The sequence below is a fragment of the Drosophila persimilis genome, unplaced genomic scaffold (genome assembly GCF_003286085.1).
Source record: "Drosophila persimilis strain 14011-0111.01,24,50 unplaced genomic scaffold, DperRS2 tig00000002-arrow-pilon, whole genome shotgun sequence".
NCBI classification, from domain to species: Eukaryota; Metazoa; Arthropoda; class Insecta; order Diptera; family Drosophilidae; genus Drosophila; species Drosophila persimilis.
Genome location: NW_020825289.1, coordinates 5,268,149 through 5,282,868, shown reverse-complemented (window position 1 = coordinate 5,282,868; position 14,720 = coordinate 5,268,149). Strand labels below are relative to the sequence as shown.

The following is a 14,720-nucleotide window of genomic DNA, read 5'->3' as shown; positions in this document are numbered from 1 at the left end:
TACATCCAACTTTTGGGTAATGCGGTCGGTAAATAGGCCAAATTAAATTGTTTCCGGCCGAATGTCAAGTTATTGTTTCCAAAGACAAAGCCTTGTGAGATAAACTTGAATAATTCAACAGTCGAGAGTCGGCTCAGAGTGCAAGTCAAATAGATTAAAGTTTTTCCTCACAGAAACTAGGCATTTATTCGAGAAAGAGAATATCCAAGGCACCAAGAAACCATTCACAGAAGTTGTGCATTTGAAATCGTATGCTGTTGTGGTTTAATTTGTAAGAAAAACAATCTAAGCAAAAATCTTGAATCTTCAACACCAAAGGAGATTTCTGGAACAATTAAGGACACAAAGCCGTAACAGGAAGCGAAGCCAACTCGGCTATGCCCTGCCCCATTCTATAATCTGAGGTGACCCATCGCAGATTTGGGGGGTTTTGGGGCGACCTTTATGACATCTTTATGACAAGCGTAGAGCTCTGGACCCATGTCTTGTGTCCGTGTCCGTGTCCGTGCTCTTCGCCTTTCGCAGCCGATGGGCAGCATGTGTTCTGTGATTTGGGTAACTCCGTGTTTCCGTTTAAACTGCTTCTTTTGTGGGTCACGGAACTGTACGATTTCCCGTTGTATGCAAATGACAAGCCGCTGCCAGCAGATCTGGTTTGAGGCTCGGGCTTAAAGTTTCACTGCAAAAATACCTGTTTCCCCCGGAATGGAAGCTGGAAAAACAAATTGGAACGATGTCGAGCAAATGAATTCTCCGCCGATTTGTGTGCAAATTCAGTACACGTTTGCGTGCACGCGGGAGAGCGAAAAAGTGCAGTAAATGCTTCCCGCAGACAGAGAAAGAAAGAGGAACTATTGTAGGGCGACTCCCACAGTGATTTGATGCAATTTCATTTCATTTGTGCGAACTGAATATTTAACAGAACATTCGCTACATTCCTGCCGAGGGAGTGGAAGCACGCGCTCCCCCTTTGATACGGATTTTACATTTTGATTGCATGTGCAAGGGCTCTCCTCAGTGCAGATCGAAGGTCCTTGGAGCCTGCTGGGAAACTAACCTCTCTTAAAGTCGGTGAATGTCAGGCTTTAAGCCCGCACTCTTACCTGTAGCTCCAGCGCCCTGACAGTTGCCACCTGACATTGACATTCAGCTTGGAGAGAATCCTTTGACAATGTTTCAAGCTGGTTGAAAAGGCATTTTCCTTTGTGCTGGGAGTTGCATGCGCTCTCTAATTGGCCGTAATGTGGCTGCCACACGCACACACGGAGGCAGCGAGTGGAGGAGCGACTTTCAAGAGCTGGAGCGGTACCAACATAGCAATGCATTTCATTGCAAAAACATTTTCAGATGCGAAAACTTGCTTACTCAGTTATTTGTTGTTGCCACAACACAATTACAGTAGTGTGATGGTCGTAGTGAAGGGGGGTGTGGCATCATTACCATTATTGCGAGACGGCTGCCAGGCCCATGACTCCGACTATTATTATCAAGGCGGAGCAGCGGCCATCGGTTGCCTTACGGACAAACTTTCTCCCCACTTGGCAAAACAAAAGTTTTCGAATTGTTCGTTCGGTATTCGTGTTTTTGAATGCGTATGCGTGTGCGTGTGCGTGTGCGTGCTGTGCCTCGGGCAGTTTTTCTTGTCAGGAAATGCTTTCCATACATCCCCGATATGGCATATGCAGTGCAGCTATTTTCCTGTCGTCTAACATTATTGGGTTTGGGGTTTCGTTGTGGGCTTGTGGGTGTTAGGTACAAGTGGAGTACAAGTATTTGGTGTCTGATCTCCTTGCAATCCAGTGCTGGCTCCCAGAGTAGCTCTGTTCATGGCGATAATCTATTGGCAGGAGCTAAAGCTTGCACTTTATTTATAGCATGCCCCATTGTGCGGTGCTCTACTCTCCATTATGGCCTTTAACCACAAGAGAACACCTGCTGCCGCAAACAGAGGCACACAAAGCAGAGGGAGAGTCCTGCTACTGTCTCCCCCTCCCGGGGTCTCCGGGGTCACTTAATGGTGGCGCCGACCGATCCATGTCCGTGTCCATGTGCATTGCAGTGTCTGCCTGTGTGTCAGTGTGTCAGTGGCTGTGGCTGTGGCTGTGGCTGTGTGTTTGCTTAGAGTCTAGAGTCGTCTCCCCCGGCCCCGCCGAACGTCTGTCATCAACGTAATTATGCTGTCAACAAAAAAAAAAGAGAAAAAGCACAGCGTGAAAACAAACGGATGGACATCGTCATGGACATGGACAGGATGCGGACGGATGGGAATCATTATCAGCTGCTTGTCGTGTCTTGGGATTCCGATTCTCGCTCGGTTCTAACGATGTGCGAAGGTATTAAATGTTCAGCACGTTCCACTGCCCCTAACTCCCCCGCTCCTTCCCTCCCTTGTGCCTAGCCCGGGCCTCAAGCTGTTTTGGATTGTCTGCCTGTCTATCTGTCTATCTGTCTGCGTAAATATTTATTTAATGTTTATTGGCACGCACTTTCCACGTCGTCTTCTGGTTGACTGCCCAATTGTGCCGTTAAGCATTTCATAGTTTTTTGTATTCAATTTGCAGCTGCTAACAGCCAAAGAGAGCGTACAAAGGGGTTGGCTAATGAATAGATTAGAGGGGGAGCAAAGGCCGTTCTGCTGTACTGCTGCACTTTGCTGCTGCCAATGGCAATAGGAGCGTGCCGGGCCTCTCCCTTGGAACTACTTATAACTTGAGATTACCCCCACAGCAGTAGCGGCGGTAATTGCTGTTTTGGGAACAAAAGAATCTCCATCTCACGAATTTACATGCAAAGTGAAAGAGTGGAAAATGGTTTTAAATGTGTCTCTGGGCCACTGTACTGCCATTCCGAGATACACAATGGATATTACAAGGATTCTGTGCGACTCAGTGACTGTCTGCCTCCTGGCTTCATCGTAATCAGCCTCGAGGTTTATTATACAGTATGACATACTGTACTGTGCGAACACACATGTTTGTTTGTTCATGCTGCTGCTGTGTGTCAAGTGTTGCAGTAAACACAGTGATGTATGGCAGGGAGGGGAAAGGAAAACTTATGCCAGGCAAAAAAAGGCAGAAAGTTTCCGGCCTACTACTCGAAATGATGAATGTGCTCCTTGTGTCCCCGCATTCGCAATTTCATTCCCATCAATTATTTTGTTTGTGCCCTTCTGCTTGTGTTTTTATCTCGTCCTTGTGGCTGAAATTGGCAGCATATTCCGTTTGTTTAAAGCTTTAATTTTGTCCTTCCTTTCGATACCTGGGAATGGATATGGAATTCATTAAAACCCTTCACCGAAAATGTGCAACCTTCTGGCCGGCAGGCAGGGGAAATACAATAACGAAATTCATGGAAATGTATCAACGAATGGAAGAAGCTAAGCATCTTAAGAATTTTCTTATGACATGTCGTGCAGCTATTTCCATCTGCAGCAAAACTTCATCTACGTCTACATCGCTGTTAACAGAGCTCTGTTAGAAAATTTCCCAAAACAAGAGATAACAGCAGCATCCCGATGCTGCCACAGGACACCCGACTCCGTGTCGTGGCCACAGCTCGGAAAATGCTGCTGCTGTTAGTCTCAGACGCGATTCCACGGCGAACGGAAGTCCTGCCCTGTGCGGTGGGGAGAAAGTCTCACAATAACTGCACGCAAAATATTCGGGAAAATAATGAAAAATATTACCCCTTGGAGTGCGAAAAAGTTGTTTAAATACGGAATAAATTAAAGCAAATATTTAGTGCCATAAAAATGATTTGTCAAATTATTAATTAAAATATTTCGATATCGGATTAAAGGAAATAATTCCTGCGGCTGGCCTAAGTAAGTTTCGAAGTGAATAATTCAAAATGCAAAGTGTCTTTCATCGCCGAAGCAAGTCCGAATGTATCAAACGAAATGGCAAATTTCCTATCGGCCAAAATAAATGCAAAGCCATAAATCTCGGCAGGCCGTAGAATTCCATCTAGCGCCGGCACTTTTACTTATTGCTTTTGTTGTGAAACTCATTTGCACCGACGAGTTAAATGCAACAATGCTGATTTATGACAATTTCCACGCCCTGGCAGGAGCCACAGGGCAAGTCGGGGGCCAAAGGACCAAAGGGCCAAAGACCAAGTGCGAGAAGGCCAACAAGGCAGCGTGGTGTGTTCCGCCCTCTCGTTGCTGGTGTGCCCTGTGACAAATGTGGCAGAACAGAAGAGAAAATTAATTTCCCGAGCCCCGGCAGGAGATCTAATAAAATTCAATTATTCGTCGAAATAATTGTGTTTACAGAAAATGCAAATTGAAAGCAAACAAAAGCCAAAGTCGAATTTATATTTGGAGTTCAGTTTTCAGTGGCACAAAAAATTTTAATGGGTTTCCACGATCCTTGAAGCCTTGAAGCTCCTTCAAGGCCGCGCCAGTGTTATGGAACTCCTTTCTCAGATACTTCGCCGAGGAGGGAGATACTCCCATGTGTGGCGCTGCACTGCATGATGTAATTAGCCGTCCATTGGACCAACGCTTCCGCGTCATTTGCTGCCCTGCAAACTTTAGTGTTATTTATTTTACACCTCCCCACCTTGGTGGCCATTAGTGGGACTGTCCACAGTGTGTCGGAAACTTTTGGCTGCACTTACCTGCCGCACTTTGCCCCCTACCAACCAGGATAAAGTTTATCGCTTAACGCCCTGGGATCTCCCTGCCCTAGCTGATCCGGAATACCGAAAACAGGGTCAAAAGAGCTAAGTTGTTGTCTAATAACTTTAAACATCGCTGCGGCCAGACTATCGTCCGCCTAATGTGCGTGTGAAAATGAGGACCCCTGGGGTCCAACTAAAAATATATTATAGTTTCCCCTAAGAATGTTGCACAAGGTTTTCATTTGAGGGAAACATTAAGTTGACAAATTCCAGAAGTCATCCTTTTTAAAGTCGCTTTAAGCCCACTGGAGTTTCTTAATTAACATGCCCTTCACGGCGTGCCTCTGCTGCTGCATTGTGAAGGCCTTCCCTCCTCCCCCCTTTCTTTTCCTACTCATTTTGGAATTCTCCAAAATAAAATACAATTTAATCAGCATTTGCTGAACGCGTAGGATCCGAGAGTCTCTGATTATAAAATGCTTTTTGCTAGATTTTCATGCCTGAAGAACTTTCGGTGAAAGAGACTTCCAAGGACATCCCCAAGAATGTGGCACTGCCCCCGAAGGGATTGCCAAGTGAGGCATGACTGTGGCATGCCCCCACCCCCGACGTTGTAGTCACACTTTATGCCCGATTGATGCTCGGATGCGGAGGCCTCCGCATCATAAATTGAATCATTCCAGAGAGGACCAGTCGCCGGGCTCGGGGTCGGGCCCACGCAATGCTTTTGGCCCATAGCTTTAATTAAATTTTCTATGAGCAGATTAACAACAATAAGTGCTGGAATGCAAATTATGCCCATGGGAAGGCGAGCGCGAGTGCGTGAATAAATAAATATTTTAGGAGCGAATAAAAAGAAAGTTTGGCCCCCGCGCACCCCCGGAATGAGGTCTGCCGCAGCGCGGAAACGGAAGTGGGAGGAAGCTGGCGGGGTCCAGACTCTTCCGCCATTAATATTTATCATTTCAGCCTTCTTTGGCTGCTCGTTTAATGGCTCTTTAAAGCCGTCTATCCGTTAGACCGTATCCGTATTAAATGGCAACTTGTGTCGGATTAGCGCCAGCCACTAGCAGCCACCGAGCTGCTTACGCTCAGTGCCAGCAGGTCCGGCTTTAAGCCTTATTAAAAGCAGCACTTTCATCTCTTTAATCTGCTGAAAGGATTTCCATTTCGAATAACCATAATTTTCCTGCTTTAAGTCTTACCATCCAGCAGAAAGTTCTTCCGAACAGAGAAAACTTCTGGATTGCATTTGCATTTGGATTGTAATAGCATAGCTGGAATTTGGGGGGAACCTTAACTCTGGGCTTGACTTTTGGTAGTCATCAGCTGGAGGGCAAGTATTCGGCCATAATCAGCTGCCTTCTTTTTTGGGGGTCAGAATTAACTCGAATTAAAGAGAATTAAAGCCATGCACAGTCGATTTATATGCTTGAGCAAACAATAGAGAGAGGAAAGACTGGACTCAACTGAACTGGAGATTGGTTTTGTGTGTGTCCGAAAGCAGCCCAGAAACCAAATGTAAATGGCAACAACTACTATCTGTCATCATTTGCTCTGTTCTTTGAGCCGTGTGCATGCAGAGTATTTGCCCATAAACTATGCAGTTTGTCTGCATCTTTCCATGAGCGTCAGTCGCTCAGTAATCAAGATAACATCGCCGTGGTTGGTTTCTAGTATTTTTGGGGACTTGCCAACCAACTCGAGCACGTCATGCTTTCCGTTTTTCATTTATTTTTCCATGATACGCGTGTCACACATTTCTGATTGAGTATGTCAACAATTTTCAAGTACTTATCTAAGGAATCCCTTCAGCGAGTGCTTAAATTTGCATTATTCATTTATGAGCTTGTCCTTTGATTTATGGAGCTGCTACCCCTGCCACTTCGCCGTTTACCATGCGAGGGTGCCCCCATTATTTGCTCATGGCACACATTCATTGTATGTGGGATTTGGGGGGCATTAGCCAGGCCGCACTCCGTGGATCCTAACTCCGCAATCCTTGTTTTTTTCCAGCTTTTGCTTGTGTATTATTTATCGAAACAGAGCGTGTTTGTTTGTTACGCGTACGAGTGCGAGATAAGTATACGAACTCGATAGACTTGAATAATACGGCTAATTATAATCGCAGGAGGATGAATGATGATGGGGCTCTCGATGATATGTGTTCCTCCGGAATTTCAAGTCAATCTGCCTACCCACATGCCACATAATGCCACAACTAGTGCTGCTCGCATAAGGTCAGAGCTCATTTGCCGGGCTTAATTAATAGAAACCGTCAGACCATCAGGCTATCAGGCTGTCAGGCGATTGGCATGCTTCAACTGAAAGGTCAAGCAAAGAGCCAATAGCTTTTCCATGGAGATATGCTTCCTAATTATAGTTCTGATGGGGCTTTGATTGGAAGCAGTCCAAGTTCTCTTCTGGAGAGCTGCATCCAATGGAACGAAACCGTCTCTGGGTAAATTGAGTGGAATGAGCGCTGCACTGAGAAGTGAACAAAAATCTCGCTCCTTTCCCTCCATCGAAATGCCAAGCGAATTTTCATAGGCGGCATCTGTAGACACAGGTGGAGACTCATCTTTGGGGCTCTCGTTCGCCCGTTTTGCGATAAGCAAAACATCTCCAATTACGATGCTCACATGGATGCAGAGGACACAGCAGCAGCCGCCCAATTTCAAGCACAATCAACTTTAACCTCCTCCTGCATTTGTGGATAGCTCCTGTGGTCTGGGTGTTCTGTGGTTTCTCGTTCGGTGGACGGGGGACGGGGCAAATGGAAACGAGCAGACGATCCGCCATCCGCCATCAGACGATGATGCTGTGTGCCACAGTTTGACTTTTATGCCAACAACATTGTGTGCCTCCTCCCCCCACTTCACTGTCGCCTCTGAGCAGGAGCCAGGACTCCGACTCTATCTAATGCACGCATCATTTGCTTTCCATACGTACGTACGTGTACGTGTACGTGTACGTGAGAGCGACAACATTAAATAATCCATTTAATGTGGCGTGCATATTATATCAAATGCTATCCAATGACAATCTCTATACAGGCCTGTACACCCACCATCCCGCCTGCTGGAGCGGTTTGGGGCCCAGCTGAGCACAAAATCAATGACTCCCAACTTTTTGGGGAAGTGGCATCCATCCATCCTACTGGGAGTCTTCCGAGCAGACGAAAATTAAAACCGAGACCCACATTGAGAATCGTGTAAGCGAATTTCGATGATGCTACCTTTCGGCGTGTCCTGCCACTGGCACATCCGTTAACTTCGCCTTCTCCTGGCTTTTTTAATTGATGCCTCCCTGTAGAGGTTCACTTATTATTTTGATGAACTGAAACTGAAACTGAAACGGAAGCTGGGAGTAAGCCGAAGGGCGCGGGTGTGCCACTTCGATGGGTGTGTACATGCGAGTGCGATTCGCAAGGCTGCCGCGGGCGTTTGTGTATGAGTAAAGCAATTTCCGTAATGAGTTTCTCTCCTGCGAAGCACTTAAAAGTATTTCGCGTATGTTCCTTTCGTTTCCTCCTCGTCTCCCAGTGTGTGTGTGTGTGTGCACCTTAAATTGCTTTTGGGCCTCTTGTTGCTGCTGTTTGTTGTAATGCGATTAATTTTGATTAATTTGTTGCCCCTTTTTCCCACAATCTCGTAATCCACTTATGAATCTGGATTTTGAATACTTTGATGTGGATTTTTCTTTAATTTGCACTCGTGCGCTACAGCAGGTCCATCTTTGGTGCTGCGCTCGAGCCCAAAAAACAAATTAATTAACTACAAATACATCGGAGCACTTAAGCGGTGAATAAACGCTTTGACACAGCATCAATTAACCGAACTACGGGGGCTGTCGACACCGACCCGACACCCACCGACACCGAACCGCCCAATCGAGTTAATTACTTAATTTATGCGCGGACTCCTACGACCCTCCAGCTGGTCCATGCCATGGTCTCACTTTCAAAATTGGATTAATTTGTTTGTGCCACCGAGTCGAAAAAGCCGCGAGGAATGCCGCCAGTGACGCTTTTGGCCTGCAAAACTGTCACGGCCAATGTTCCATGGCAGGGAGGTGGAAGTGGGAGGTGTGGAGCGTGGTGCGAGGTGAGGGGTGCGGGGTGCGGGGTGCGGGTTGCGAGGGTCGATGCGTGCGTCGCATATTTTGGCGCCATTGACCAAACAGCTTTTCCGGCTGGAAAAACTCGAAATAAAATCGCATGAAATTGGTCTACGGATGAGAGAAGAGTTGAGAGCGCTTGCGATTGACCATGGCTAATGCCTTTCCTGCCCTCCGCCCACGCCCACTCCTGACTACTTTGATGGGTTCTCTGGAGTGCCGCCAATAATTAATGCACCTTTCCCTTTTCGGATCCCCATTTCGCGTTTGGGGTTGACAATGTGACATCCACAGATAGTTGCTCTGGAAGATATATGATAGTTTCACTAATCGTTTTTCTTCATCGGAAACAGACAGATATTAATAGACCGCCGAGAGCCAAGGACCTGCGTCCTCTCTTTCCACTCATTTGCGAGGATAACTAATTTGCCTTTAAAAGTGCGTTTCGCTGATGCGTGTTGCATGCTACTACTAAAAGTTTCCATCGAAACTTTCTGCACATTTTGCGTGTCGCCAAAAAGGTTTTTGAAATTTTTGCCCCGGCGGAGCGCCAACGGAAACGAAAGGCGAGCAACCACGGCAACGCCAACGCCAGCGGCAGCGGCAGTGGCAGCGGCTACACAATGGAAGCGCGTAAAATAAAATTAATGTGCAAACTTTTTAATTGGCAAAACAATAAAAAATGATAATAAATGGAATTAAATGACTCGACTGCTAAGCAAAAAAAAAAGAAGCAAAATGTACCGAAAAACTTTTGGGCCCAGAACCAAAAGTGTCCCCCAAAAATGGTTGACCAAATTGAATCTCAAATTTCATTTGTTCTGCTGTCAAATAAATTTGTGCTTTAATTTTCGGCGCGTTGAATGTTTTGTCTGTAAGAGATTTCCTTTAAAAGGATACATATGGACCTCCGGGAAGCTTGACCTTGGGCCTAGTTTTGTTGCAATGTAGATACATTTCTGAAATATTATCAATGCATTTTTTATTAAATTAAATTAAATAACAGCAACAGCAGCCTTGAGCACCAATTGAGGGAGTGATTTATGGCCTTATTATGAATTTGAGCCACTCACACAGACACACGTTGCGACGTGTCGGCTGACAAATTCACCAACACACGCACACACTGCAAATATTTGATGGGAATTTTCGACGTACATGTGAGTTGTGGATTGCATATTCATTATAGATAATCACGATTTAAGTGGACGGTCGGTCATCATCACTCTGCCTGCCGTCACGTGCCCGCCATTAAGCCGGAGTCAAGTCGTCGTCCAGCTACAGGATAATAAATAATATTTTAATAATTGAGCGGCGAGCGGGAATACGAGAGCTCGGCCACCACGCCCACAGACACACGCCGGGGGCTGTGGCGCTCATTAATTTTTCATTTCGCTGCAGACTTTCGGGGCACAGCGCCCCTTTCCGCATTTTTCTGCTCCAATGAACTTTCTGCATAATTCTCGCATAAAAAATTATGGCATGGCCAAAACTGTAACATGAGCATTACCTGAAACGGTTATCTCTACGTGTGTGTGTGTGTCTGCGAGCGTGTGTGTATGTGTGACCATAAAACAGTATTTTGGGGCAGCCGAAACGAGCTAAAAGGCAAATGCGCTTTGGGCCGCAAAACCTATAAGGCTTAATGTGTGCCTTCAGGCCCGTGGCCAATGCGATTTGGCTGAAAACAAAGTGAAGCTTTGCTGATTTGCTGACAAATCAAAGCGATTAAAAAGTTTGCAAATGTCAAAGAAGAGTTACATATGTACATAGGCGGTAGACCCTTTCATATCATTCACTTTTATGGAATTTCCGATCCATTTGGACTCGCCCCAGCGGCCCACAAAACTGTTTACTCAGGGCTTTCCGCCAACCGTCGAATGGATCTGTGGACACACAAAAATATGAGCAGGCATGCAAAATGCCTGTCAATGAGGATATCCTGTAACTGTAATGAAAAAAGGAAACGCCCACACTTATAGATGACAAAATTTAAGAAAACTCCCCAATGAATGGGACGGCCGTCAATGACCATTCGATGGCGCCTGGCTAAGCCGGAAATCGGGTTAAATGGAACATCTTATCAAAGTATTTTCATTAATTACGTCGAGTCAATTAGTTAACAGGGCGGCCTGGAAAAGGCATCACTTCAGCACATTGGAAGAAGTCAATTAGCCACATTGTCGCTGCGGTCTATTGGGGGCACTCTAACGGGCCTTCGATGGACGCCCATAAGGCTGACGAAATATGTATCTAATAAATATAAGGGCATTACAATTTATGGCAGCTTTAAACGCTGTATTAACGACTCTTAGGGGCGGCCTATGTGGCGTATGCTTAATATATTGAGTAAAATTCCATCTTCCGAGAGGGCGCTGCCGACGGCGGTTCTTTAATATTTCGCCACTCATCTCGAATGCCGGAAATAGTTGGTCTCCCCCCAAAACATTGTTGACCCGAAAATAGCTGTATATCGTCCTGAAGGTCGTACAGAATTGGGGCACAGGACTCTGGAAATAAGTGTCAACTGGCACGGGCAAAATGAACAAAATGGTTGTGCTGCAGAGTGCTGGGGAGGCCCCAAACTGTCGAAACGTGACCATAAATTTACGTGCAGCGTAACTAATGAAAACGTTGCTGCCGCCGCCATCGTTGTCCTCCTGTCTGATGACCGGAATGCAGGCCAAAACTTAATTAATCTCATCAATTTGGGGACTCGTTTCCGTGGGGATGGGAGAGAGCGTAGTATATTTATAGGGAAAATAACCCATTGTTCTGCAGTGCATACATCAGGCACTAATCCCTAATAGACAAAGGTAGAGAAGCCAGCATATGGCCACATACGCACCTACTACTACGTCCAGCCTGGAATGGAATTCCGAGTGTGGAGGGATAGAGCAATCGGTGTAGCAATTTTGTTGGAACTTAAATTGGTTTCTGCTTTCAACCGATCTTTCAACGTGTCTGTTATAGAAGGCACGCACACACAAAGAATACATTTTTTCAGGAAAAACCATGCAGTTTTTTGTAAGCTCTCGTCGTTCTCTCCACCAGAAAATCAAATGAAGATTGAGAAGTCCCTGGGATAGACCCGAGATACTTGGTGCTGTTAAGTCACGTTCTACTCGGAGCGTTCGAAAGAATAGCTAGTCTGAGAGGCAGTGCCTCAGTCTAGGAAGGCCGTGTATGCGATACCACTTTTTTGTCGGTGGGCACAAGATGCGCGCTAAGTTCCTTCTCGGGGAGTTGTAACCAAAGACCTGCATGCGGAGAGCGTTCACTCAAAGTCCATAAGCAACTTCCTTAATTTGCGTGCACCATCTCTAAGCTGGATGGCTGGTGGGTGCAGGGGCGGCAGTCAGGGGGAGTGTGAACAAGGCAAATTCAACACGGATAGCCGGCGGGGGAGCTCTGAGTTTTGGGGCAGTCAGACAGACAAATGTCTGCTCATTTTGATGCACACTTTTACTGCTCATTAAATTCGCTTAAGTACGTACATTTACAATTCACGTCCCCTCCGTTTCCCCTGCTGTGTTTTCCCGCCGTACAATTTCCCTACCCCACTAACGGAAGTTTCCACTTGTGTTCCATTTTTCAGTTCTGCCGCAGAAGAATAACAGTGCAGCAGTTACGGCCGCAACAAAGTGTGAGACCGAAACCGAGACCGGGACCAGACCTCGCCATAAACCCGTTCCCCGTGCAGCAGAAGCCGGGCGGAAATTAGCAGCCACATCAATTTCCAGCTCGGACTTAATTAAACGCGTGCTGCCAGTGCCCAGCTACGTTCCAGGACGAATTTTCGCCGGAAATTAATTGAAATTTACAGCCCGCAACGACTGGCAACAGGCGGAAAACAAATGCGCTCACCATCGTAGTTCCAGCAGCTGCTGTCGTGCTCGGTTGCGCCTGCGCTGTCGTTGTTGCACTGATCCGTCATACATCCAAAAAGTTTGCGGAGAAATGGCTGCGAGAATACAACAGGCACGAGGCGGCCACACCACCGTCCCAGCCACCACCTCCGCCACCACCACGCTTTTGATGCTGCTGCTGCTGCTGACGAGCTGCGGTAAACTTCAACAGGCGTTGGGCCACACTGTTAATGGGGGCGAGCAACTAGCGGGGCCATGGGGCGAGGGAGCAACTACAGCTATGCCAAGGACGACACTGCCCTCTACGGCATCAAGCGGCAATTTAAATTCCAAATTTGCAACGGAGCCAGCAGCAGCACCCCCCACCGAAACCATAAAAGCCATAGAAGAGCAGCAGGTGACAGCCGAAGTGAAGGGCGTGGTCTTTCAGGTGACACCAGCAGGCGCGGGAGAACCTACAGCAGGCCAATTACCCTTAAGTATGCTTCCGACAGCCGCATCAAGTGCAACCGGAACTCTAGTATCCACTACAACCGAAGAACACGAAGCTTCTGCTAAGTATTTTTTGTTCGGCATCCAGCAGCAGGATATGATGATAGATGCGGCAACAACAGCAGAAAGTGCTACAGAAGCAGAACCGAGAGCAGCGCCAGGTGTGGCAATCGAAAGTGCTGAGGCCACGGTAGCAATTGTGGAGGCAGTCGCAGAGACCGGGGGACAACGGATGCCAGTCATGCATGCACAAGACGCAACAGAGACACTAGAGTCAGCAGGGATTCCCTTACAAACAACAGTTTTATCCGGGGAAAATGTGCAACCAATTGCCGCAGCAGCAGTAGTAGGAGTGGGTGCTGCAGAGCCACAGCCAGCCACAGAAATGTTGAAAGCATATAATGAAACTACAGCTGGAACAGCACCAACAGCTCCAATAAGAGAAATAAAAGGGAAGCGCGTGGCGCCAACGACACCCACACCCACACCCACACCCATGTCGACAGCAACAAGAATAAGGGCGGTGCCACCGCATGTAGAAAATAAAAACGTTGGCCAGGCTGGAATCAAATTCAATATGGAGATGTTGGCTCCCACACAGAGCTATGCAAATGGCACTGGGGACGGGGCCGGGGACGGGGACGGGTCGGCGTGGGGCGAAACACAACAAACAGATCCAACGACGATATTGACAACAATAGAAACAACGCTTCAGACAGCAGCCCCCCCGGGAGTGGGGAAAACCGTGCCAGCACCCAGATTATTGGGAGGAGCCGGTATAATGTTGCAGCTCCTGGCCAATTCCGTGGGCAGCTCCTCTTCCTCTTCCGCTTCCCCCTCACCCTCACCCTCGCCAGCTCCCACATCCGTGTGGCCAGTAAAGCATGCGGCCGTGCTGGAGGGCGACGTCATCCTGGGCGGCCTCATGATGGTGCATTCGCGGGAAGACAGCATCACCTGTGGCCCCATCATGCCACAGGGCGGCATCCAGGCACTGGAGGCGATGCTGTATACCCTGGACCAAGTGAACAAGCAGCAATTGTTGCCGAACGTCACCCTGGGCGCCCATTTGCTGGACGACTGCGACAAGGACACCTACGGCCTAGAGATGGCAGTGGACTTTATAAAAGGTGAGTGTGCCGTGCAGAGTCCATCCATTTATCGAGTTGACCTTGCGCCCAAGGCGATTACATCTGAAGATTGCAAACATTTCAATGGAAGAGCAGGACGAAAACATGAAAAAAGAAGCCTTAGAGCCAATGAGAGTTTTGAAACATTTTGCTGATTCTTCAAAAAACTTTCGGTGGGTGGGGGGGCTTTCTCCGCTTTCCCGTCCTGGGTGCTTTTCCAACGGCTTTGCTTTTTAATTTAAATTACATTTACTTTTTATGCAGGGCCATAAATTGCGGGAAAGTTTTTTAGAGGGCGGGCTTATAAGTCCGGATAAAACTCTTGGTTGTGGGGAAAGGCCTGTAAATGCTTATATATTTTATGTGAATGGATGAATGGATAAGTGGATTGCTTCTATCCATCCTCCTTCGCTCTCCCCAAACCCTTCCCCTCTACAAAATCGTTGCGTGTATGCAGATTTACGCCCACCCAAGCGATTTATTA

General features: G+C 47.2%; 1 protein-coding gene across 1 annotated transcript; it reads left to right on the top strand.

Annotated features, from left to right (window-relative positions):
- Nucleotides 1-3,796: 3,796 nt before the first annotated feature.
- LOC6589990 (mucin-5AC) lies at nt 3,797-14,508 on the top strand. Its single transcript, XM_002015706.2, has 3 exons — nt 3,797-3,823; nt 12,344-14,236; nt 14,501-14,508. The coding sequence occupies exons 2-3, from the start codon at nt 12,706-12,708 to the stop codon at nt 14,506-14,508; spliced, it is 1,539 nt and encodes a 512-aa protein (XP_002015742.1). The 5' UTR covers nt 3,797-3,823; nt 12,344-12,705.
- The last annotated feature ends 212 nt before the right edge of the window (nt 14,509-14,720 follow it).

What these genes read in the sequence shown, in the direction of transcription:
- LOC6589990 (XM_002015706.2), top strand. Translation starts at nt 12,706, where the DNA reads ATGGCTGCGAGAATACAACAGGCACGAGGCGGCCACACCACCGTCCCA.